Source organism: Alosa alosa, chromosome 13 (genome assembly GCF_017589495.1).
Source record: "Alosa alosa isolate M-15738 ecotype Scorff River chromosome 13, AALO_Geno_1.1, whole genome shotgun sequence".
Classification (NCBI taxonomy): Eukaryota; Metazoa; Chordata; class Actinopteri; order Clupeiformes; family Clupeidae; genus Alosa; species Alosa alosa.
In genome coordinates this window covers 7,723,526-7,749,873 of record NC_063201.1, presented here as the reverse complement: position 1 = coordinate 7,749,873, position 26,348 = coordinate 7,723,526, and the positions used below count along the sequence as shown (strand labels likewise).

Here is a 26,348-nt window from a genome sequence, read left to right as displayed (position 1 = left end):
CCAAGTCAACAAAACATAGGTTGGAACCCTATACCACTTTTCACCTACTGCACAGTAAAAAACACCCCCTCTGGTGATTTTTTGTCTCCCTCTCCGTATCATCTGTGCTAAGTTTAGTCCTAGGCCATTAAACTAAAACAAAGACCTTGAGAAACAACCACACAGTTCACTTCAGCAACAATAATGATTGTAGCGACAGTAACTCCTTCTATTTTCTCGCACCCGAGACAGCATTTTATCACAAAACTCACACAGCTTAGCATGTAATGGCAGTACAGAAAAGAAAAAGCTTTAATCCCCAAGCTTGTCCGTAGTTAATCGATTACTTTTTAATTCGTTCACGAATCTATTCCAATTACCCAAAATATGTGTACACTTCAACCGTTTATTTTTTCCGAAAAACTTCTTATATCAAATGACATCTAGCGCTAATCAATCATTGATATAGGTGCGTTATTTGTCAAAACACTTAATGACACAAACTTCAATACTCTCATTAATGTGCAGCTTTAAAATCAAAAAGTTCTAATTTACTCCCTAAATTATGTTTATTTTTAACTTTACTCTTGGTTCTTTTCACGCACAGAGGAGAAAAAAACTCTTTGCTTTCACCTGGTCAGAGTTTCTTCACTGCGGCGGGTGCACACGCGCACAGCGTCCTCCCTCTTGATAGGCTTCCAGCTGGGGTTGGTCACGTCAGCCCGGGGCCCCAAAGTAGACTCTTCTTACAGATGTGAAGTTTCAAAATCTGCCCTCGACGTCTGTTTGAACCCGAAGACTCAGTCTGACCTCGCCGAATGGATGTTCTCGTCTTCCCCCTCCTCTTGCGTTCGGGTCACGGAAACCAAACAAACATTTGAAACCCCACGCACCCAACCCAAAACCCCACCCCAACCCAAACCCCTACGGACCCCAACCCAAAACCCCACGCACCCAACCCAAAACCCCACGCACCCCAACCCAAACCCCCCACGGACCCCAACCCAAACCCCCACGCACCCCAACCCAAAACCCCACGACCCCAACCCAAAACCCCACGCATCCCAACCCACTCACCCCAACCCAAACCCCACGCACCCCAACCCAAAATCCATGATCATTTTAAACACAAACCCCACCGTGAGCCCGTCCCCTTCACTCTCCCCTCCACCTGGGAACCTGACTCTTCCCAGGTGGATGGGAGATTACCCTTTATTGGGCAAGATCTCCATTCCCTGTCCACCTATCTCTCCGCCCTTTTGACTCCAGCCACCCCAACATCTCCCCAGCAGAAAAAAGAGCAAATTTTCCAACTTTGCCACAACCCAAACATCATCATTAAACCAGCCGACAAGGGTTCCAAAATAGTTATTCTAGACACTCACCAATACCTCCTAGAAGCCAACAGGCAACTTTCCAACCCACTCCATTACAAACCCATCACTCAATCCCTTCAACCCAAAGCACAAGAAAAGTTAGCAATCTGGTCCTCTCACTATATACCAATCATTCCATAACCAAAAAACAATTTGATTTCCTGATCGACCAGACCAACCCAGACCCCGCGCCTTTTTATCTTCTGCCCAAAACCACAAGCCACCTGACTCATGGACAGATTCCTTCGCAGTCCCTCCTGGTAGACCTATAGTTTCAGATTGTAGTTCCACCACCTATAACATTTCTTTTTTCATAGATCATTTTCTCAATCCTCTCTCCACTAAACACCCACATACATACAAGACACATATGATTTCATACATAAAATCCGCCCATGGCAGTTCCCTAACCATACTTAATTTTGTTCACCATCGATGTTGACAGTCTCTATACAAACATAGACACCATCTCAGGCCTTCAAGCAGTACAGCACAAGTTTACTCAATTTCCAGATCCCACACGCCCAGACAATACACTTTACTTCAACTTTAGAAATCTGCTTAACCCATAATGACTTTGAATTCGACGACAAACTGTTTTACAAATCCATGGAACTGCCATGGCCAGAGATTCGCCCAAAGATATGCCAACATCTTTATGAGCGAGTGGGAGCAAGCCTTAGCCAAATGTCCCCTGAAACCCCTCTTTTTCTATCGCCTCTGGATGACATCATCGGCCTGGACTCACACACTAGACCAATTCACTGGACTTTATGAACATACTCAACACACACCACACTACAATTAAACTGAAATCCACAATTGACCCTCACTCAGTTAATTTCCCTGGACACCACACTTTTTCTTACACCATCCACTCGCAACACATAGTTCCCTCTTCAGTACAAAAATTTTCTTCAAACCCACTTGATACGCCACGCGCGCTTTTGCATAAATCCAGTTACCACCCCAAACACACTTTCCGGAGGCATCATTAAATCACAAATCATTCGTTTCCACCGTGATCTGCACTTTTCCCACAGACCTCCAGGAAGCGATAGAAATTCTCTTTAGAGCCCTCCGCCCCGTGGATACTCAAAAAAGATTTCTCAGGAAAATTAAAACAGACACCCTGACCCTTCTTGCTCCCCACGGCTCTGACACTAATTCTCCTCCCACCATAATGGCCCCCCAACCCCACTCCTGACCCCAACCCCACTGCCACACCTTTCATTCCACTAGTCACTACCTTTTCACAACCCACCACACATTTGCAACCACACTCTCAAACAACAACACTTCACCCACTTTCAGTCCTCCCACACTCACTTCCAACATCACAGACTCATCTCAGCCTTCCGTGAAAACAAAAAACCTTCAAGACCTCCTCATTAGATCACGCGTTTCTCTAGGGAAGCCCCCCCACTCAAGCCATCACCACAGGACTCCTTCTTCAAACCACAACACTTCATCACTAACCTTCACTCACACCTTTCTGCCCCCTAACACACCCCTCTCACTAGACACACCACAAATGCTGTCTACGCCATCACATGCAACAAATGTCACTTACAGTATATAGGCAAAACAGGTCACCAATCAAAACCAGACTCAAACAGCATCTATACACCATTTCTAGGAACTCACGCACCACCCATATAGTCACACATTTCCAGCAACACAGCACTGCACACCTTGGCATTTGTGGTCTCGAGAGCAACCCCCGCTGGACCTGAGCACACAGAGGCAACGAGTAGAACGGAGCTGGATAAATAAACTTCAGCACTTTCTTCCCCTTGGTCTCAATTAATCCACTCCTCTGTTTCCTCTGCTTCTCTCAATAAAGCTACATCTTTCCTTCCCCTTTTCTCCCAGGTCCTGTCTTATTTATTTATATATATAAAAAACTGTTATTACTATGTATTTATCCCTTATTACTTTGTTATTACTTTTCCCCCCGTCTATTAAGTTCTCCACCCCAGTTCACCCCATCTTTTCCACTCCCCCTAGACTAACCCAGGACTTTTACTTTTTTTATTTTTCACCTGACACATTTAGATATGTTTTACCTTATATTTTTGCAGTGTCGTGTTTTTTTTCAAAGGTTGTCCTTATGAATTTTACACTTTTGATTTTTAACACTTATAGCACTTTTGATTTCTAGCACTTATAACACTGGTTTTAGTCTATCCCTTAATCTCAGCCCCACTTCTATGCACTTACTTTTTTCTTTTAGCCCCAGTCCCTAGTTTTAACCCCACCCAGCTGCTTGGCCCAAACCCCAACCCCTAAACCTAACCTCCAGCCCCCCCCCCCTTAACCTAACCCCCAGCCCCCACCCCTTAACCTAACCCCCAGCCCCCACCCCTTAACCTAACCCCCATCCCTAAACCTAACCTCCACCCCTTAACCTAACCCCCATCCCTAAACCTAACCCCCATCCCTAAACCTAACCCCCATCCCTAAACCTAACCTCCAACCCCCACCCCTTAACCTAACCCCATCCCTAATTATTTATTTATTTTTCTTCCCAATTTATATATTTTCTAATTATATATTATATTTTTTTATCTACATATTATTATATTTTTTATTTTGACAGTTGACCTTTCATAATTCTTTTTATTCCTCCTTCCTTGTTGGTGTGGTTGGATCCAATCGGCCAGTGCACTCACAGTCACCCACTCCACCAAATATCATGTTCCCCTAACCAAACCCCTACGGACCCCAACCCAAACCCCCACGCATCCCAACCCAAAACCCCACGCATCCCAACCCAAAACCCCACGCACCCCAACCCACGCGACTCCAACCTAAAACCCCACGCACTCCCAACCCACGCACCCCAACCCAAAACCCCCACGCACCCCAACCCACGCACCCCAACCCCAACCCAAAACCCCACGCACCCCAACCCAAAACCTCACGCACCCCAACCCAAAACCCCAACCCAAACCCCACGCACCCCAACCCACTCACCCCAACCCAAAACCCCACTCACCCCAACCCAAACCCCTACGGACCCCAACCCAAAACCCCACGCACCCAACCCAAAACCCCCACGCACCCCAACCCAAAACCCCACGATCCCAACCCAAACCCCCCACGCACCCCAACCCACGCACCCCAACCCAAAACCCCACGCATCCCAACCCAAACCCCCACGCCCCCCAACCCAAAACCCCACGCACCCAACCCACGCACCCCAACCCACACACCCAACCCAAACGCCCCACGCACCCCAACCCAAAACCCTAATGCATTCCTAACCCAAACCCCAATGTTCCCAACCCAAACCCCCACACCTCAAATCCCAAACCCCCATGCACCCCAAACCCCAAACCCCACACACCCTAACACAAAACCCCATGATTCCATTCCAAACCCCCACGCATCTCCCAACCCAACCCCACGCATCTCTGAACCCAAAACCCCACGCACCCCAACCCAAACCCCACGCACCCATTCAAACCCCCCACGCACCCCAACCCAAAACCCCACGCACCCCAACCCAAAACCCCACGCATCCCAACCCAAAACCCCACACACCCCAACCCACGCACCCCAACCCAAACCCCCACGCATCCCAACCCAAAACCCCACGCATCCCAACCCAAACCCCCCACGCACCCCAACCAACGCACCCCAACCCAAACCCCCACGCATCCCAACCCAAAACCCCACGCACCCAACCCACGCACTCCCAACCCAAACCCCCACGCACCCCAACCCAAAACCCCACGCACCCCAACACAAAACCCCACGACCCCAACCCAAACCCCCACGCACCCCAACCCAAAACCCCACGCACCCTAACCCAAACCCCTTCACCACCACCACCACTACCCCCACACATCCCCACCCAACTGGGTCGGCCCATGCCAGTTATTGACTGGGCTGTCCTGCCAAGCCACTGCCTCTCAGCGCCGCTGCTCGGGCCGATCAATTGTATGCATTAACTTTTTTCCCCCCTTCTAAAGATTTTCCTTTTTTTTCCTGAGGTCTTCACTAAGACCTGACGTCTGCACTAAATATTATCGTCAGGGAGAGCAGTGGTGTGATGATGAGTGGTCGCTCGGTCAACAATTGGCGCTTAATGTCAGTGTACTTCATTTAAGTTGATGTTGTTTTATGTGTACTATCATTTAAAAGGTACAGTCTGTGAGCGTAATCTGATACACACTTTATCAAAGTGAGATAATCGCTGCTTGTGGTCGTCTAGCTGGCCTTTCATTGTGTGCATTGCAAAAGATTGCCATACACAGTGGTGGCTCTCTAAATGGGAAACACACACAGTGCCATGGGCTAACCCATAAACAATGGGCTGTATGGCCAGAAGAGCCTGACGCATTTTCCTGTGAAATCTCAGGATGCGTGTAGAGTGCTACCATGGAGTGCTAGTCACCAAAACAGCCTAAACTGAAAAAAGCCAAAACTGAAAAAAAAAATTTTGTCGTCATCATCGTCGTTGTTTGTGTTACATTTGTGTTACTTCGATAAACAGGGTTCCCACAGGTCATGGAATTTCTGGAATATCATTTGAGTCTATTCCAGACATGGAAAGTCATGGAATTTCATAATTTGTGGGGCAAAGTCATGGAATATCAGGGAATTTTCTTACTTGCCAAAACACAATAATGCAAATATATATCCACGCAGAATTGAGTAGTTATGGTTAGCCTAACTTTGCTTATTCAATGCCCATGTATTCATCTCTTACTCTCCCAAAAGTCAAAGATTCTTGAATGCTACGCGGCTACTCTGAAATCTTTGGTTGGTATATTGTATGATTCATTCTAAGTAGGTCATGGAAATTCAGGTTTTTTTGTCAGGGAAAGTAAGGGAAAAGTCATGGAATTTTACATCTGACTTACAGTAGAGTGGGAACCCTGGATCTATGTCTACCTAATATCACAATGACATGTGACCGTATGAAAGTGTCATTTCAAAGACGGGAGGACGGCACTTCTAGCCACCACTGCTGTGTGCTGCAGTGTACAGCGTCTGCTAAATGTAACTCTATTCTCAGTTTCCACACGTTTCACCAAGACAATGAATTCCAGAACCGAACAGAAATGACATTCAATCTCCCTGACTGGAAATGTCTTACCCAAACACGGAAGTAATATGTGCATAGAACCCATTCCAGCCAATCAGCTTGTTGCTTCAAGATAGGCTGTTGAGCTCACCTACTGTATCAACAGCCTTTCACCAAAATGGCGGGCTGTTTCTTTAAAAGTTAGAAAAGTCAGCCGTTAATGCTTCGGGCCCCCTATTGATGAATTGATAGTACAGTATTAGGTGTTAGCATGCCCACACTCAGAAATCATGGCCATACTGAATATAGCATAGGAGAGTAGAGTTTATTAATGACTCATCACTGACCGGGCTTTATGGGAGATATAAAATAGCTAGACTGATCGGGAGCACAATGCCGCTGCTTGGCGTTTTTATCTATCCAAGGTTGTTCACCATTGCTCTTGGCAGGAGCCATGTGGGCTGCTCAACTGACGCTCAAGAAAGGCGCCGGCCGCTCTAATAAACAACAAGGAAGGCCCGCTGTGCACTGTGATAGACACAGGCTATTTTACATTCCAATTGCTGGAAACTTCAAAACAAAGTCGGCAAACACATGCCCACAGAAACATGAAATGCTGTTTGATATATGTACATGCATATGCCCACACACACACACAGACACACACACACATACAAACACACACACAAACACAGAGAGAGAGAGAGAGAGAGAGAGAGAGACGCGCACACACACACACACACACACACAAATACAAAATCAAAGCTTGAAAGGAGGTGGAAATTGCAGCCAGAGCTGTGTGTATTGGAGCTAATGCCCAGACACTGCTACGCCCAGGACATCCAGCAGCAGCAGAGTAGTGGCAGCAGCAGCTGAATAGTGGCAGCAGCAGAGTAGTGGCAGCAGCAGCAGCAGAGTAGTGGCAGCAGCAGCAGCAGCAGAGTAGTGGCAGCAGCAGCTGAATAGTGGCAGCAGCAGCAGCAGCAGCAGAGTAGTGGCAGCAGCAGCAGCAGCAGAGTAGTGGCAGCAGCAGCTGAATAGTGGCAGCAGCAGCAGCAGCAGCAGCAGAGTAGTGGCAGCAGCAGCTGAATAGTGGCAGCAGCAGCAGCAGCAGCAGCAGAGTAGTGGCAGCAGCAGCTGAATAGTGGCAGCAGCAGAGTAGTGGCAGCAGCAGCAGCAGACACCTCAGCTCCTGGTGGTTTTCCCCAGCATCAGTCTGCGCTCATCTCTCTCTCACCAATTACAGCACGTGCTTAGCACCCCCCCCCACACACACACACACACTCACCCCCCCGCCTTTCCCTCATCCCCACACCCTCTCTCTGCAGGCCTGCAGGATCTGTCATCCAGCGCCCGCACAATCACTACATATGTTTCATTACCGGCCTAATGCTTCTTCCACAACAACAGAACCCCCATTAATAATGGATGCAGCCTGTGTGTGTGTGTGTGTGTGTGTGTGACAGACATCTGTGCGGTGCTCCACTTTGGCGCCAGGCTGCAGCTGATTATTCTTGCCAGGCAAACACGCAGCTCCTGGTAGGGGCCCACCTGTCTTAGAGGATCCGCAGGGGTGTAAGATCCAGCACAATCCACTGTGTTGTAGCTGGCAAAACCGTGAGCGAGAGACACAAAGCAGAACAGAAAAGAGAGAATGTGAAAGAGAGGCTGGGTAAGAAAGAGAGAGAGTCATCGAAAAAGAGAGAAAAAGAGAGAGGGCCATGCCTCAACTGTTCTATTCTAGAGAAGACGAAGGACCAATTTACCGGTGCTGGCCACCGGGGATGTGAGCCAGGCTCCATGTTTCATTTAGAGTCAGAGGCATCATGGAAGCTCCTTCTCAAAGTAAAAAGAGTAAAACACATCTGCTCCACTGTTCCTGGATCAGCACACTCACACGTCACAAGGAGGAGGGGATTGGAGGAGACTAAATGAAGCCTCCAAGGCTTCAGTGACAGTGCGAGGCAAGAGGACATCGCTTCCCCTGTTCTGCTGAAAGCAAGGAGCGAGCGAGAACATTACTTCTCTAGTTCTGCTGAAAATGATTAGAGAGAGACAGAGCGTGCCGTTTTACATTCTCCATTCACAGTGATTTGGGACACGGCTTTATCTTTTTTTTTCGTTTTGACCCTGTGGCATGAATGGAACAATTTTTCTGTCTTGAAAAGATATGTACAGTGTGAGCCCTTTCTGCCCAGGGATCCAGGAGGCGGTCATCTCTCAACACTAAGGCAGTTGGTGTTTTAAAGTATCAAACTCCCTCATCGTATAAATGCCTCATATATAACGTAATCCTGTGGCGTTATACCACAACGTTATGGTAGTAAACTGCAATGAGCCTGTTTACCTGACACCTTTCTCCGCCACCCCCGCGGTGTTTATGTTAAGGCGATCATAAACATTTCATGACTAATGATCCCACTCTGTCACCGAGCACACACTCCAGCACGTCTTTATCTGTGGTTAGTGTTTTGGACGGTCGGTAGACTCCGTTTAATGAGTCACTTTTATCCTATGAGAACAATCTCCAAAAAGAGACGCAAGAATATAATGTTCTGAAGACACTGGCACATTTGCCAATTATGTAGATGTGAGTGGCTGGTTTTTAATGAATGATGCCGAAGGATGTTTTCTGTCGTAGTGTCTCGGCCTAAATATCCTAAGCCTAGAATCGTGCATCCATACTTTATGGCATCACTTAGAGGAATATATGAGAAGGCACAGCACTTATAATTCTTCAGTGGAGCCTGTGTCGATTTGGATGATAAGTCGTGTTGGTCATACTCTGTGATCATGCCTGTCAACACATGACAGCAGTCATTAATAACACTGACAGGTGTCTGATTGGTGGGGGAGTCAGGTGCAAGGTGCCCCACTTTAGAAGATGGGCCTCTCCGCCATCAAAAGCCTCCTTCTATGGACAGTGTGGAGTGATGTGGATGCAATATGTACATGCATGCATAAGTGCAGTATGTGTACATTAGCTATTCCAACCCTGCACAGAAGTTGCCTTCAAACATCTGAGTATTTCAGATGAAAGTCTTCCTTCAGCTGCACAAGCTGCAGCTATTTAAATGATGGCAATATCCATATCTATTTCTGGCCCCATATCCATTTGGGTATTTATGTGCGTGTACACAATTGCTTCTGTATTTTGAAGTCATGTATCATGTAGCATTATGTTCCAGAGCGTAATGCAACATAATGTTCTGGAATTCTGTGGACTTTTGTAGAGTTCCTATTCCGAACTGCATTGACTCATGCAGTAGGCAGCATTGCTTTTAGGTTCTTAACAGTATTAACACTCCAAGCATGCCTCTGTGCAATCGCCATGCCGAACTCGTAATAAGCAAGGCCTAATGGCCAACTAATGGCATTATCAAAGGTGGAGGGAGTGCAGTAATCAAAGGTCCTCCATGAAACACGACTTCAAATGTCTAAGATCTCCTTTGATCAGAGGTTTGCTCCCGTACCGCAGCGGTCACTAGGACAGGGCATCTGTCTGCCTACAGGGTGATTATATTCCGCTACGTTAGCGCAAGCGTCCTTGCCTAGCGGGGTTTATTCTGACTCATGCGTCCCCACTGCCACCCATTGCTGACGGCTTTGATGCCCACTGTTTCTGTTTTCTTTGCTGTCGCAGCTCCATGTGGAAGCCGCTCGACGGGATCCGAGGGCACGGTGCTGTCTCCCAACTACCCCCGCAACTACACCCTGGGCCACATATGCTTGTACGAGGTCGCCGTGCCGGGAGAGTTTGGTAAGTCTACCCCCGCAACTACACCCTGGGCCACACGTGCTTGTACGAGGTCGCCGTGCCGGGAGAGTTTGGTAAGTCTTAGGCGTTGGGCTTTTGCTGTCTTGCATGTGAATGTTTGTGTGTGTGTGTGTGTGTGTGTGTTTGTTTGTGTGTGTGTGTGTGTGTGTGTGTGCTGCGTGTCTGAGCTCACAGCAGGGGACCTCTTATCCCCGCGTGGATTATTGACAAAATTTCAGAGGTACTAGGGAAGGGGAGGGTGGTGGTTATGCTCGGAGGGTCGGTGGGGTGGTGGGGGCATCTGTTCATTAAATTTGCATAAATATAAGGGTTGAAGGGTCTCCTAGCAACCAGCAAGGAAAAGTTCTGCATAGGGAGCTGGTCTGTGTAAAAAGGAAGAAAAAAAAAACTTGGGGCGAGCCATGCCGATTCCTTTAGCACTTGGCTTCGGCGTTCCGCAGAGGCCAAGACATAACTATCGTGCTCAGCCTTATATATAATTCATGGCGGTAGCCGGCTCACTGATGAGCACACTGAGATTAAGCTCGGTGCTGGGGCATAGACAGGCCCACTCTGGAGCTTGAGAGGGGCCCCTCAGACAGCAGCACAGACGGAGAGATGGATCTCACAGCTCGGTGCTGACGGCTCGGCTTGATTGTTTGTGTGTCTGGCTCAGGTGTAAGCCAGCATTTGCCATCATGGAAGAGTTCTTAGCCAATGCTAGTGGCCATGAATTAGTCAATAAGAAGTCCGTGCTTTCACATGCAACACTTCTGGCAAGAGGAGCAATGTGAAGGTATCAAAGGGGAATAGTGAAGATACAGTTTAACCCTGAATGTAGGCTTTCCGCAATTATTAGGAATGCTGAAAAACGTGAGTGTGCTCTTTGACAGTCATATGACAATATGTGACAACCTATTCTTTGCCGCTCTTTTTTTTGCAATATTCTCTTGACCTCCAATTTGTTTGCCTCCATGTGACCAACACACATGAGTGTCCTCATTGCATTTTTTTTGGAGGCTTTGAATCCTCACTGCATTCAAGGACAAATTTATGGATGTGAGAGACTACCTCGGACCAGAGTGCATACGATTTTAAGAACGAGTCTACAGACTTATTGGAGATTAAATTGAGTGCTGACTCCGAGTCAGTTTGAATTTTTTACGCAGATGTGCACAATCAACTTTGTCACTCCGTGCAGATGGCACATTTACCAGCCAAATGGCGAGTCCCTCTTACACCAACTTCCCCCACCAGCGTTGAATATGTTACGGTTGGTTGGGCAAATTTAGCTGTCAGGGAGGGAGCAGAGTCCTGCGATGGCAGTTTTCAGCGACACGCTAACAGGTGAAACCAGCCAGTAGCATTAATCAAGTCAAGTCATTTTTTTATTTATATATTTTTGTATGCACAGAGTGCAACCCAAAGCGCTCCACATGCAAGACTGATACACATGACAAAAGATGCCGGACAGAGCGGCGTAGTCGCCAGCGTACCTGTGACACCAAGACATAACAAACAAATTAGCAAACATAACAAATATTAGCGCACAGCTTCAACAAGATAGCCTCTGTCATACAGGGCCCTATTGAACTGTATGCTGGCCCTGTGTCAAATATGCCTGAATGAACGAATGGATGGGTGAATAGATAGATCAGCCCTTATCTCAAAACAACATCCTCAATCTTATTTCAGTAGTTTTCTTGGCGAGTATGCTAAGCATTCTAGTTCTTGCATGAATAGACTGATGTTATAGGCTAACACAAAGTGCAATGTGCAGGGTCACCACAGTTATTTCACAACTCCCACAGCTGCGTCTCCAACATCCTGATTCATGTTCGCCAAGGCCCCAGTTAAAACTGAGAATACTTACGGAGAAAGGTCACCCTGAAATACTGCACCATAAATTCCTGTGTCAACATCCACGTTCACATGTTAACGGTGTCTGTAAATGTTTATGGCATGTTCGACATTAAAGAAAAGGAACAGTTCAGATGACAGGCACAGTGCCATATCAGTTAATGAGCAGAGTGTGTCATGCAGGAGTACAGCTTTAATGTGAACTTGGGAATTTGCCGTTTTTGTCACTTGAAAGTTGCATATCTTTCTTTCACAAGCGTCTTATACTATATTTTAAGCAAATACAGTTATTTATTTAGGATTAGTGAGCGTATGTTTTAACCTTTGTTGTGGCATTCGTTTTTGTCACACATTCCGAGGGCAAAGTACATGAACACTTGCTGTGGGAAAAACAAAGTAATCACGGGGGCGGTCCTTGTCATTCCCAGGTGCCATGAATGCACCAATAGACCTCTGAAGTTCGCCTACAAAAAAGAAGCAAAACTGCCATCTTTGCCCATATAAGGAGATCTGGGTGTTAATTGAAGCTAACTACCTATGGCAAGTTGCATTACAAGTTAGCTCTGGGGTAGCAAAAATCAAAGTAGGCCGTCTACACTTACGGGAGATCACAGTATCCACTCGAAGGCAGAGGACAAAAGTGTGCTCAGGAAAACGTCTGCATTTCAGACTTTTTCATCCCCGCGAGAGTTTAACAGGTGCGATAATTAAAAATCCCCATGTTAATTTCCCATTGGAAAAATCGCCAGATACCGGATCTCAAAGATGGCAGCTTTTTTGTAGGCGAACTTCAGAGGTCTATTGAGTTGACCCACCCATGTCTGCACTTAGGATCTTGCTCAATGATTAAAGTAAATTAGCCAATACATTTTGCCTAACTATCACCAGTTTTCTTGATTGCTAAGACACATTTTCTTGAAATTATGCTCCATTTCTTTGTTGTTGTCTTCCAAAACAAGTGAACAATTTGGCCTTTCCACCTGGGAACTAGTGTTAATTGGGTTGAAGCTGTGATGGTGTGAGTTAATGATATAGACCCTTTCAACAATAAAAATAAAAACAATGCTTGAACGCTTTATTTGGTTCCCAATCTACTTACTCTGCATTAACCCTTAAGAATGTTGAGAAATGAACGTTCTAAAGAATATCTGGGTTCATTGAATTCAACATAGAATTTTAGAACCTTCAATTGTTGCGGAACTTAGAATGTTCAAAAACCTACACCTTTAAGGGTTAAGATAACATATGGAATGTTAAAACGGAAGCCTTGTGGGGCCAACTATGATGCTGATAATGGAACTCTCTTGAAAGGGTCTATAGAATGCCAGTGTTTTCTAAAAGAGCTCATGGTTCAGCCAGTGATATTTGAAGGGGTTTGTGTAGTCAAAACAGGGGGCTGGAGTTAGTGATAGTTTTGGGAAATGCCTCTGACTGTCAGTGGATGGAGTTATTGTTTACAATGTTTACAATCATAAAAAGGCCCAGCAATACTGTTGGAGGGATAAAGAAAAAAATGTAAATTAGCTTTAGCTAGACTTAGACCTTGTACTTTGTCCATGACAAGGTTCTTTTTTCGTTTTTACTTGGTTAAATGGCTCAGAGAAAAACAATGACAAGCAACAAACACCGCAGTAAAATGTTTCATTAAATTGATAATTGTTTTCCAATGGTGAGTTGTACCTCCAAGTACCTAGACATAATAAAATGCATTGGAATGGCTGTTGCTTCATTCACTCTACTAGTGCTTCTCCTGACCAAGGCTTTTATTCTAATCCTACCCTCTAATGGGTTTTCTGTTGTTCTCTTTATCTTTTTTTCTCACTATCAGTAGATCCATTCTTTCTTTATCTCTCTCCTTTTCCCTGACATCCACATTAGCAGAAATTCACCACCAGGAACCAAAAGGAATGCTAACGCCATACCATACCCAATATATGCTGATCCGTTCAAATAAACTTAGTTTCTAGGGTTGCACCCAGGACATTATGATAATTAATTGGCAGTAATGAAAAATAACTGTGAAGAAACGACAGAGTCAGGTTGCACTCGCTGCCTTTTTACCATGGAACACAATCTGCCACAAAGGATGATTCTGGACATTTTTCAGACAACCACTTTATTCTAGAAAATAAATTATTCACAAATTGTCAGCCAAAGGCTCAGATTGTGATCACATGAATAGACTAGATCCCCCATATACAAAATAAGTAAAGTAGCCAAACATCCATTTAGCATTGTGCTTTAAAGCCCTGGGAAGTGATGCATGACTAAGAGTGGTGCACATCGTATGAAATGCACTCTCTGCACAGTAAACAAATTAGCCAACTTGGCATAGCTCTCCGCACTCTGCTCGCTCTTCATCAGATGCCAGCGCGTGTCGACTGGGAAGGGGTGTGGTTGTGACAGAATGCCCCTGTCACGCACGCTCATCACGAGTCTTGTGGGCCGCGTGACAGGATGTGTTAGCCAGCTCATCCACAATTTCTCCAAACCTGTCCTCCACATTTTGGGGTTGTGTGTGTGTGTGTGTGTGTGTATGGTTGTGGGGAGCGTTGCCTTAAATTTGCCTCCTATGAATAAATGAACGGATGAATAGATAGATTATCCCTTATCTCAAAACAAGAGGCAAAACATCGGGCCGTTCCAAGAGCGCCATCCCCCTCCCCCCCCTCCCCCGTCAAAAATAAGTAACATTTTGGGGGCAGCTACTACCACAGAATGAGTGTAGAACTAGATGGATGGTGAGTGACAGAGTGGGCAGTGGTGGGCAGTGGTGGGCAGTGGTGGGCTGCGGTGGGCAGTGGTGGGCATGGTGGGCAGTGGTGGGCTGCGGTGGGCTGCGGTGGGCAGTGGTGGGCATGGTGGGCAGTGGTAGGCATGGTGGGCAGTGGTGGGCTGTCGTGGGCAGTGGTGGGCATGGTGGGCAGTGGTAGGCTGCGGTGGGCAGTGGTAGGCATGGTGGGCAGTGGTAGGCAGTGTGAGCGGAGCAGGAAACAGCTGGCTGCAGGGCAGGGCAGGGGCTCCATGCGGTGCGCCCTCACGCTGCGGTGTGCTGGGGTGTGAGACTGCTGCTCACTGCCTCCGCTCTTATCAGCTGCCCTGTCAGCAGGCTCTCGTATGTGGCTCTCTGGGCTTGTGTGGGAGTGTTTGTGTTTGGATGTGTGCGTGTGCGCGTGTGTGTATGTGTGCGTGCATGCATGTGTGTGTGTGTGTATGTTTCTGTGCTAGTGTGTTTGTGTGTGAGAGAGAGAGAAAAGGGTGGGGGGGGGGGGGTGTTGTATAAATGTGTGTGTTTGTGTGAGGGAAAGAGTGTGTGTGTATGTGTTTATTTGTTTGTGTATGTGTGTGTGTTTGTTTGAGGCTGTGTGTGTGGGACTTCAGTGCAGCCTCCAAAAAACTCCAGTGTAGTGTAGTCATGATGATCAAGCCACAGGAGAGCTCTGTGGGCGACATGACCCATGTTTAGCTCTGTTCTCACCCTTGTTTTGCAACCAACCCGATAATGGATGGCTAGGAGAATTTGTCCTCTTTTGTTTCCTGCTTGATTCAAATAGATGTTGGGAGCTAGAGAGAGAGAGAGAGAGAGAGAGAGAGAGAGAGGGAGAGGGGGAGAGAGAGATGTGGAGAGAGAGAGAGAGAGAGAGAAAGAGAAAGGGAGAGGGAGAGAAAGAGATGTGGAGAGAGAGAGAAAGAGAGATGTGGAGAGAGAGACCTCTTTGCTTGACAGTTGAATATTACCTTCATGTGAATGTTAGAGCACCCTAGCTTTTTAATGCTCACATTCAGATTCATTTTAAAACATATTGTATTGAAGTTTCCCCCCCACACACACACACACAAACATATTCACACAGTCACAAGTGCCCCCCTAACCTCTTCCACCTCCCTTAACTTTCTTTATATTTCTCATTATAATAACAAAAAAAGAGGAGGTTTACTTAGCCCCAGGCGAGGCATGTGCTAAGATGTGCAACGCTAAGATGAATTGCATTGGAAGAAAGCAGACTCCTGAGGTGTGACTCACAGCCTGCTGCAGCTTCTGCTGATGTGTGTGTGAGTGTGTGTGGCTGTGTGTGTTTTTTGTAGGGGGGGGTGGGGGGTGGGGACTAGAGAGAGTGACACAGATTTTTTGGGGCTCCTTTTAACAGAGCAAACACCGGCTGTTATTATCTTGCCACACCGAGCAGCACACTCCCAATTAAGAGCTCCGGCTTGTGTTTGCCTCTCGGTCACACACTGAAGCCGGAGAGGAGAGGAGAGGAGAGGAGAGGAGAGGAGTGCGTCGCCACCTCAGCCATGCTTAGTGATTAGGCATGGGCTTAGCTTGATGGAGGCAAGGGGAGGACTTGGCTGTGTAATTGTGCCACATCCGTGTTTATCTCTCTAAATCAGTCAAATAACCCAATTAGGAGGTTCCGGGAAGGTTCCGGGATCAACAGCAATCCCAGTGGCAGCGCTTGCTGATAGCACGCTTGACAACAGTGGCATGTGGATGCCAGGGTAGGTGCAGTTCGAGCCCACATCATTTCCTTGACCGACGACTGACGAGGAATGGAGAAGTGACACAAGGAACAGAGCATTTCCAGGGGTTCTGGAATAAGAGGAGTGAAGGGAAAAGTATTGTTTCTATGGGAACGGTATTTAATTGTGAAGTCTGATAGGTCCCCGAAGTGTGAAGTATGTTGCAAGTGTGGTGACTCGCTGGGTTGATGGGTAGATGTAACGGATGCCAGCTAGCTTAGCTATGCGTGTGGAACGTTGGTAAACCTCACTCCCCCATGCCTCAAGAGTGCTGCTGGCATGAAAGCTAGTAGCCTGAGCTTTTAGCTCGATTGTCAGCACGCTCGACTCCCGATCCAAGGTGCTGCTGTTTCGCGGGTTTGAGTCCGGTGGTGTGCAGGGCTGAACTGCGCAGGTTCAACACAATGAGTTAGAGAATGGTGTAATATGTAAAACTGTGCTTATGTAATATTATGTTACCTGCCCAATGTGCATGAGAAATGGAAATGGATTTTCTACAGAAGGTTACATTATCAAACTAGATATGTATGTCGAGCCTAAAGCCTGAGGTGCATTCAAATTCGGCAAGCAGAGGCAAATGTTCACGGCTACTGCCTTGTTACTTGCCATTTTGTTTATGTTTAAAAGCAACCTTTTTTTTGTTTTATTTTTTCAAAATTGACCATTTTAACACAGTGTTCAGATTTAAAAGTTCAAGGAAATAAAGTCCACCAGGAACATTCGCCTCCATTGAATGTACTTCAGGCTTTATGCAACATGCCACTAATCTCGCAGTAGTATTTGTTCCTGTTCTACAGCATTCGACAAGTAAATATTATTACTTCACTTAACTATGTGCCATACACAAGCATATATGAAACCGGTCACCTTGTCCCTACAAAATGATTGGTGCACGGGTATTAAAGGAAGATTTTACAAATATTGCACTGCACTATATAAAGCAGTTTAGTGCTACAAACAGGTGTAAACCAAATGAGAGCAGGGGAGATGTATGTCCTATTCTCCTTCCTTCTCCTGGTTCTCTCTCTATTTCTCTCTCTCTCTCTTTCTCTCTCTCTCCCCTTCCCCCTGCCACAGTCCCCTGGATCCCCCCCACATGTTTGTTTTGTTTTTTCTCTGGGGGTCACCCTATTTCCGTTCCTCTCAGCACTTTTAAGGATGATGGTCTTGTGTTTGTCAGCATTTAAAGCATGTTTTACACTCGCCAGGCCCCATCTGATTTCTCACCACCCTGGTCCTTTATGTGGGGTAGTGCCGCTCTCAAATAGCCAGGGAATCGATCAACAAGAGGCCAGGATGTATTTCAAGGCACTAAAGAGTCCTTGAGTTCTGAGTTTTTATTCTCTACTTCTGTTCTGAAAAGGAAGAATCTTTCTGTGTGTGTGTGTGTGTGTGTGTGTGTGTGTGTGTGTGTGTGTTGTAATTGTGCTTGTGTGAATAATAGGTCAGAACGAATGAGTCACCATGTCGAGATGATGTCGATTGTGCTGCATGCTCCTCAAGTGGGTTCACACCAACACACACACACACACACACTGCTCAGCAGTGGTCTGCTGCCAGTGACCCTGATTCCACAGGAAGTTCTTTGGATTGCACTTAATGAGCAGCAAGCAGCTGTGTGCATGCCGAGAGGTTAGTCCGCCCGCGACAAGAGCGCTCTCCCCGACAGCATAGAGCATGAAAAGTGGATGGGACTGCAATGTGCCTTGATCCCTGCGTGTAGCACCGCCATCATAACGACTCCTTTGGATGGAGGGCTTTAAATAGGAAGAAGAAAAGACAAGACAAAAAAGGGGGATAGAAAAGGGGTGGTGCGGAAGGGAAGAACGTATCCCATGAACCTTGTTATTAATTAAACACCCAAGAGTACGGAGAATGTCAAAGCAAAGGCTGGAAAGGGCTTCACGTGACATTTATGATGGTTAAAAGACATGAAAAAAAGGCCTTTACTCTTCCTACTTCACTAATTGTTCCCCATCCAGTCTGGCCCAATAGAGCTTGAAATAGCATGGAACAAACAAACAAGCGCAATGCTCATGTTCCTTCTCTCTGTGAACCATTAAGGCCCATAACTACAGTGATGAGTGATGATAGGTCACAGGAGCCAAAGAGAATAGACCATCATAAATTCTGAATTAAGCAATTATGGCTATTGTTATGGCATGACTTTTATGCCAACATCTGTTTACATGTGCATGTGAGTGGTCCTCGGGAGATGTGGTTTTGACTCCCCACTCTGCTTTAAGTGCATTATTCATTTTCTTATTTGTTCACATTCATCCGCCAGTGATGTGTTTTTTTTTATATATATATTCGCTATATTTTTAATGCCAGCTCTCATCCCAGCAGCTCGGGATGGCAAATGATCGCTGAAATCTGTTCAGCGCTAGGGCGGAGAGCGAGGAGGGCACAAAGCAGACTCTCGTGAGCTGTGCACTCCAAAAAAGCCCGTCATTGTATTCAGGTGGCGGTATTGTAGGAATGTCATTTTAGCGAGACGTCTCCGAATACGAATGAGGCTGTTTTAGTGCTGTTGTAACTGCCTGTATAGCAGCTGCAATGCACAATGTAGGAAAAAAAGAAGGCAGCTGTCATCAAACGTTGTTTACGCTCTTGTAAAGATGCATTAAAAGGCAGGCAGATTTGGGGACTAAATTAGCAACAAAACAAAAAACAAAAAGAGACCGAGCCACGTGCGCTAACATGCATTCTCCACCTGCATCCAGCAGCGGCTCCTGGGTTGACAAATAGGCGGGGCAGAGTCTGTTGATCAAGTTTAGAAAAAAAAATTGGCATAGTTCCAGGTCACCGGCAGCTGGACGCACAAGGGCGGTCCACGGAGATTTTGTTCATTTTTACGACTCTTTCTTTCTATGGCTAGGCTATGAGCGAAATCTGGGGAATGGAATTCCACAATGTTACCACTTGCGGTCAAAATACCGTTTTGTTCATGCATTATTAACCTATAGCCTACTTAATGTTATTTTATTCATAAGAAGTGAAGTTTAAAATGCTGAGATTCCAGACAAATAAAAGCTACAATGTAGGTACCGGTAATCAGCTCATTAGCTCAGATCAGTGGAGAACTATTTGGGGGGAAAAACTCAAGAGGGAAACAAGTAACCGAGAATTCGTTGCGAAATCAAAATTCCACTAGAGCTCGTGTAGGCTTCACGCCGCCTTACACCACTCAGCTCTCATAGTCAAGTTTAAGTTGTTTATTGTCATGTAGGCCTAGCCTACTCATAAAAGAAATTATAAGTAACGAAATTATTGTGTTCAAGAGCCAGCTCAACTTTAAAGAGTAAATTAAAAGTAGGCTATTCATTAAAAAGGTAAATAATCTGTGTGTATGAATGAGTGCTTGCGTGTCCACCGTGGTTTGTATAGAAATTAATATTAAGTGACACATACACGTAAAAGGGCAGTTTTTTTCAAGAGCTCCTTGGGGAATGATTTGGAAAATTTGAGGAAGCTTGAACTATCAAATAGGATGGCGGCAGACAAATGGCCAGTGAATGAAAATCTGTCGGTGGCGGTAACTATGATTGTCACACACTTCATAGGCAATTTGCGCAAAGTTACAAGCGGTCCTGCGCTTATCCTGGACACCGGTATGTTTTGCACAAAGGCACGGGACATCACGTAGGCCTATCGTTCTCATGTTGGCCACAAACTTGTCTGTAACCCTGTGTGCCTCCACTGCATCGATTGCTCTTTTCTGCAGCTGTGTGCATAGAGCACATCTACACGGGGCATGATCTTAGAACAGGTCATGATCTTAGAACAGGTCTAAGGAATAAAAACTCGGGATCTAAGAGCATTCGAGAAAACCCTTTAGCCTCTCTAACTGACATTATATTAAAATCTCCAGATGTTTCAATTATTTCGAAACACTCCAAAATAAGCTTTTAAATCTTTTCGGAGATCTTGTGAAAAAAGCGGAGAAACTATAAAAATCCGAGAAGACATGCTGCTGACGCAGCCTTTTCCATCACCAGGTTCAATTGATGTGCATAGCAATTAGGGTAGGCTACACGCCTTGCACTTTCACGACTCCACCAGATGCTCCTCTCATGACACTAGCCCCATCAAATGTCTGTGCAATCAGCCTTACTTTATCTATGTCACTCTCAGGTGAACAAACTCGTACACGATTTCGCACTTACAGTGTAGCCCTCATCGAGTTGTGCTGCAATATTAGCTTTCCCCAGCATGGCTAATTTGCACAACTCAGATGCTAGCCTCATGTTTTTTGCCTTCTCTGAAAAATGTTTCATGTCACACATACCTACACTAGCCTACTCCAAACATCCCCTTGTCCCCAGAAGATCGGAAAAGCAGGCATGGAAAACAGAACATTGTATTGCGTTCAGGACAACCAGAGCTTCTTATCAGACATATGGCCTACCACGAACGTGAAAATGTCCGATTAAATGACCGACTCTTGTCCTTTGTTGCTATACGATGTTAATGTCGGGCTGATCAGGTCCTAGGTCTTTGATAGCTAAGTTAACTACAAACGCAAGTCTTTCGAATAAGTTCTTTAAGAGAAATTCCACACTATTGCACACACGCTGTTCACTCGCTATTTTTCAACTGTCTGCCTGACCTCACAAACTTTCACCGCTACTGGGGAACATAGGACCCTTTTTTGAAAAAAGGGTCCTATGTTCCCCGCTGCTTCCAAGTAGACTGCAGCCGCACGGCAAGGCGCGGGTTGTTGTTGCTCCGTGCCCACACTTTGTGATGAGGGAAGCAGAGGGGGCACCGCGAACTGAAGTTCTTTGCACAGATGCGCAGTGCGGAGCCCAGTGTGATATAGTCATGTTTAATTTATTAAATTGTAACAGTAGCTTCTTGAAAAGACAGTGGCGTGAGAGAGTGGCGAGGCAAGGTGGCTTTCCCGAGGTAAAGTGCTGTCGTGCGTGTTTGAGCTCCGAGTCGCCTCTTCTTGGAGGAAGAGCGCATGTTTGAATCTGCAAGCACGTTCACTAATGAACATTTCTTGACGAGGCTGGCCTATCTTAGCGATATATTTGATATATCTTAGCGATACATTTGAGTTAAATGTCCAGTTACAAGGCAAAGACAAGCACCTACCTCACCTAGCAAATAAGATTACTGCATTCACCAAAAAAACTTGAGTATGGGACAGGCTCGATCGCGACAGTATTATGCCTTTGAGATTTCTGAGCGAAATCGCTGAAACGTCTGATTGGGAGGCACTCTTGTGATCCCATGTATTAAACAGATGATATATTTAGAACTTGTCATTATTTCAATAAATTTGACAATTTTAAGCTTGACCTACCACTTTCTTAGAGCGATGAGGGACAGGTGGGGCTCGAGAATGCCCCCTCAAAGTGGGGAATGAAAGAAAAAGTTTGAGAACCACTGATCTAGTTTGTTAACTAACACAGTCACGAGTTGGGTCGCAATAGTCTTGTCATTTTTAAAAAGTGGGTCCCCAGAAAAAAGTTTGAGAAACACTGGTATAGCCGAGTCTGCATGGCTTCAGTCCCAAGCTTGTCATTGTCTTTGCACTTGGCATGTCATTGTTGATTCTTACTGTACAAGAGGTGAAGGAGGTGATCTAAAATAGCCTTTGGTTGATCTGTCGGAAGAATGGGATTAATTTTAATGGAACAAAGAGATATCAAACTATAGACTACTGGGCTGTAGACCCAAAGGGACATTTTTGGATTATTGACGAGTCAGACCAAAGGGGCTTCGGAGCAACGCCCAGTCCCCCCTGCAGCGTGCCAGCGAACGGAAAAATGAACAAAACAAACCAATTAAATATCAACTTAAAAAGGCATGTAGTTGCGCGTTTCTTCTGTGAGAGGTGCAGCTCGTGTGTGTTGCTGTCCTCAATTTAGTGCTGAAGCGGACAATGCGAAGTTACCTAGAATGTTAACTTTGAACTTGTTATATTCAGTAAAGAAGCACTACACAAGTAAAACCATTGTAGGCCTATGTTATAAAAAATGTTCTTCATCTATTCTTTTACTCCGCTATACTCAACGTGGAAGTTAGGAAAATCGCCCTTCTGGCTTGTGTCAATATTGCACCGTGCGCGTATGTGTAGGTCTACCTGGTGTGCTACGGCAAGCAACATTGACAGAAAAATACACTTTGCTACCGTTTGTGCACGAAATGTGCACTCGCAAGCATATCCCATGCAATTTCCGTGGTCAGATACAAGGCGGGGAACATAGGACCCTTTTCTACAAAAAGGTAGAAAAGGGTCCTTTTTTGTAGAAAGGGGTCCTATGTTCCCCGCCCTGTTCCCCTATGTATGTTCCCCGGTCCCATACAAATAGCGGGGAACATAGGACCCGGGGAACAGGGAACATAGGTGCGCTCCCAACCGCGCTCTAGCTGTAGTTCCATTATCGGTCGACAGATTTACATAGACAAACAGCAGGCGCTGTTTAATTTCTTCAGGGCAGTCACTGCCCTACCAGAAATGAAATGTAACGTTACAGTAGGCCTACAACAACTACGGATATGATCAACGAGATCTTTGCGATCTTTGCAAAATTTCTTTGCAAATCATACAAAAATGTAAAATGATTGAGTACTTTGCCACTGATTACAATAATAAACAAACAACATTTTATTTTAAAAAAATATTTTGTGGATCTACTTTTCTAGTGGATGAATCTTTAGTAGGGCTCTGCCCCTCCTGCCCAAGTGAACTAGCCGCGTCTGCCTGCATCACGATCCACTTATGGCTGCTGATCGCCTGCTAATGTTGCTGTCTTTTCCTACAGGCATATTCGGTTTAGTGGCCTCGGGGCAAACAGTCATGAGTTACTTCAGCGGCACATTGAGTATTGATTCCTTTCCCCCATCTTTTACTGTTGTTGTATGAGCCTATTGGATTTCTTCTCCCCCTGCTGTGGAACATTTGAGCGTGGCGGTGTATAGGTGAGCTGGTGTTGAGATGCATTGGGGGTTGTGGAGGGTGGCTGAGGTTCTGAACCTGGTCACCCTGCTGCGAGACAGATTTGATAAGCAGTGATTGTCTAGGGAGGTAACTGTAAGTGGGGTGAGAGATTGGGGAGGATTGTGCTGGGTGGCAGTTGCCTGGGCCGCTTCAGTCTCATTACCACTCAGACGCGGTGCGAAATTGTGTCTCTGTGTGTGTTTATTTATTTATATAGTATAGTATAGCCATGGCCCATGTTATTAGAGACCGATACCATGTCTACTGTCAACCGTCAAGGGTTTCTTGAGATACTAGAGAGAGAGAGAGAGAGAAAAAAAACACTGTGTCATCAGAAAAAAAAAATCTGTAGAAAAAATGGTGTGGAACCAAAGAGGGATGCCCATGGTGTGACGGAGGGATCTTTTTCTCAGGGGGACGCGCGTCACTCGGAGGTTACCGGGCATAGACATCTCCTCCTGAGTAGTACACATGTTTGATGGTGGTGATTTATTTTTGTAACATTATTTTTCTTGTCCACAGTGCTCTTTGGGCAGTTTGTCGTCTTCCAGACTACCACACATGACATGGTGGAGATTTATGATGGACCCTCACAAGAGTCTCCCCTGCTGGCCTCCTTACATGGCTCTCACTCAGGTAAACCAAACCAAACCAAACGCCAATCAAGGGGACTAGGAAATTCATAATGTGTTGTTTTTTACAAACAGTGTATTTTAACATATTAGTAACACATAACAAAGGGAGTTGTTATGATGTTAGAAAGAACTTAATTTAAGATGTGTGTACTGTATACTGAAAGATATCTGACCGACGTGATTTTCACCATATGTTCATCTATAGAGTTGCTTAGACATCTGTTGCCTTCTTATGGTTCATTTCTCATCAATTAAGATGAAGTGAAGGAATGAAAAAGATAAAAGGGAACACGTTCCGATGGCCATAGGGGCCTGAGGAGACGAAAAAAAGAAAACCAACTCACTCTGCAGAGAGACGAGCTCTTCAGAGGCATCCGCAAAGCGAGCGTACAAGCATGAACTGGCAATCTATACACCTGTATGGCTCAGGCCTTATAAATATGTATGATCTGCTGTGCATTCGCCAAGCGAAATGTGCACTGCGAGAGAGAGAGAGAGGAGAGGGTCACCCTGGGCAGCTAGCAAATCAAGCAGAAGCTCTGGCTGGGGCTGTGGCAGGTGAGGGTGTGTGTGTGTGTCTGTGTGTGTTAGCAGTTCACTTCACGCCTTTCAAATGGGCCCCATCCACTCCCTGCCTAGGCTGCTCAGATAGTGGTGAACATCTTGTCCTTTACCTCCCCCAGCCCTGGATTAAAAATGTAATCAAATGATCTCTTGTATGCACTTAAAGCAGCGTGTAGTAGATTGAACGGATAAAGGAAGGGAGGGGTGTTAAAATGCAAAACAAACAATGGTTGAGGCTTGATTGCTATTTTGCCAGGTAGCATAAAGACTAGATGGTTTCCATTAAGCACAAGGGACTGGTGCAGCAGGGATTGTGTGTGTGAGCCAACACAATCACACACACACACACACACCGTTGGCCCCACACCGGTGTCTGGGCCCCCAGATTGGCAAATGACATCTCAGGGCTCCTCAATAGCCCAGGCCACCGCAGTGACCAAGATGCCTCTCTGCTGAGTGGGTAAAGGGAATCTTATTTCGGCAGAGCAACTAAAGAAACTCGTAATATCGCTGATTTGGTTGGGAGATACGAAAGGAAGATGTGGAGGATGCCATGACACTGCCAAAAAGGGAATCCATGTCTGTCTCTTATTTCCTCTCCCAGGGGAGACCTTGCCTCTAAGCTCGGGAAATGAAATCACAATCAAGTTTACCTCCGAAGCGCCAAACCCTGCCAAGGGGTTTCATTTCGTGTATCAAGGTAAGCTACCGTAAGCGCTTTCCTCTTCGTCTATTCTATCGATCAGAACAGGCTAAATTGATAGATGAGAAAAAGGATGGTATGAAAAAACTTCTGGCCATCAATAGCAGTCAGACCAAATCAGATTTGTCAGGTTTGGAGAAGGTTGTCAGGAAAGATTCGACTTACTTGTAATATTTAAATAGCAGAGGTCGCCAGATAAATAAGGCATTGCGAAAAAGTTGTCCATGAAAATCTCCCGAGCCTTTCAATGTTCTTTTCATCTTTTTTCCCCTCTTTCTTACACTTCTCTCTCCCTGCTGTGTGTGAAACGCTGTATACTTCTCCCTCTCTCTCCTCTGTCTTTCCCAACCTCTCTCTCCCTCTCTCTCCTCTGTCTTTCCCAACCTCTCTCTCTCTCTCTCTCCTCTCTTCCCACCTCTCTCTCTCTCTCTCTCTCTCTCTCTCTTTCTCTGGCTCTGTGTCCGATCTTTCTCTGGCCTCAGCCGTGCCCAGGACCAGTGCATCGCAGTGCAGCTCGGTGGCGGAGCCGCGCTTCGGCAAGCGCCTCGGCAACGACTTTGGCCTGGGCGCCATGGTGCTGTTTGAGTGCAACCCTGGCTACACGCTGCACGGAGCTACGGCCATCCGCTGCGAGGCCGTGCCCAACACCCTGGCCCAGTGGAATGGCACTGAGCCCACCTGCACTGGTGAGTAGGGGGGAGACGAGGTCAAGGAAAGAGGGATAGAGAGATAGAGAGAGAGAGAGAGAGAGACGGGGCAGGGAGGGCAAGACATGGCACTAAAGCACGGAGTGGAAAAAGGGTTGCTATGAAACACTCGGTCGACTGGAATACAATTATACCCACTTGCAGCAGTGAGTGGAGGCACCAAAGTCCTATATTAGTATGCAAATACTGCAGCTACATATTGTTAACACAATATTCCGAATATGCAGTCTTCATGGGAATATCCATCCATCCG

At 46.1% G+C, this 26,348-nt stretch overlaps 1 protein-coding gene across 1 annotated transcript in view; it reads left to right on the top strand.

Annotated features, from left to right (window-relative positions):
- LOC125305730 (CUB and sushi domain-containing protein 3-like) overlaps positions 1-26,348 on the top strand; it is a gene marked incomplete at its 5' end in the record, with an annotated part of 171,404 nt that overhangs the window by 62,524 nt on the left and 82,532 nt on the right. Inside the window, 4 exon segments of the mRNA XM_048260650.1 lie at positions 10,037-10,153; positions 24,009-24,122; positions 25,290-25,385; positions 25,871-26,074. Coding sequence (XP_048116607.1) covers positions 10,037-10,153; positions 24,009-24,122; positions 25,290-25,385; positions 25,871-26,074 — 531 coding nt within the window.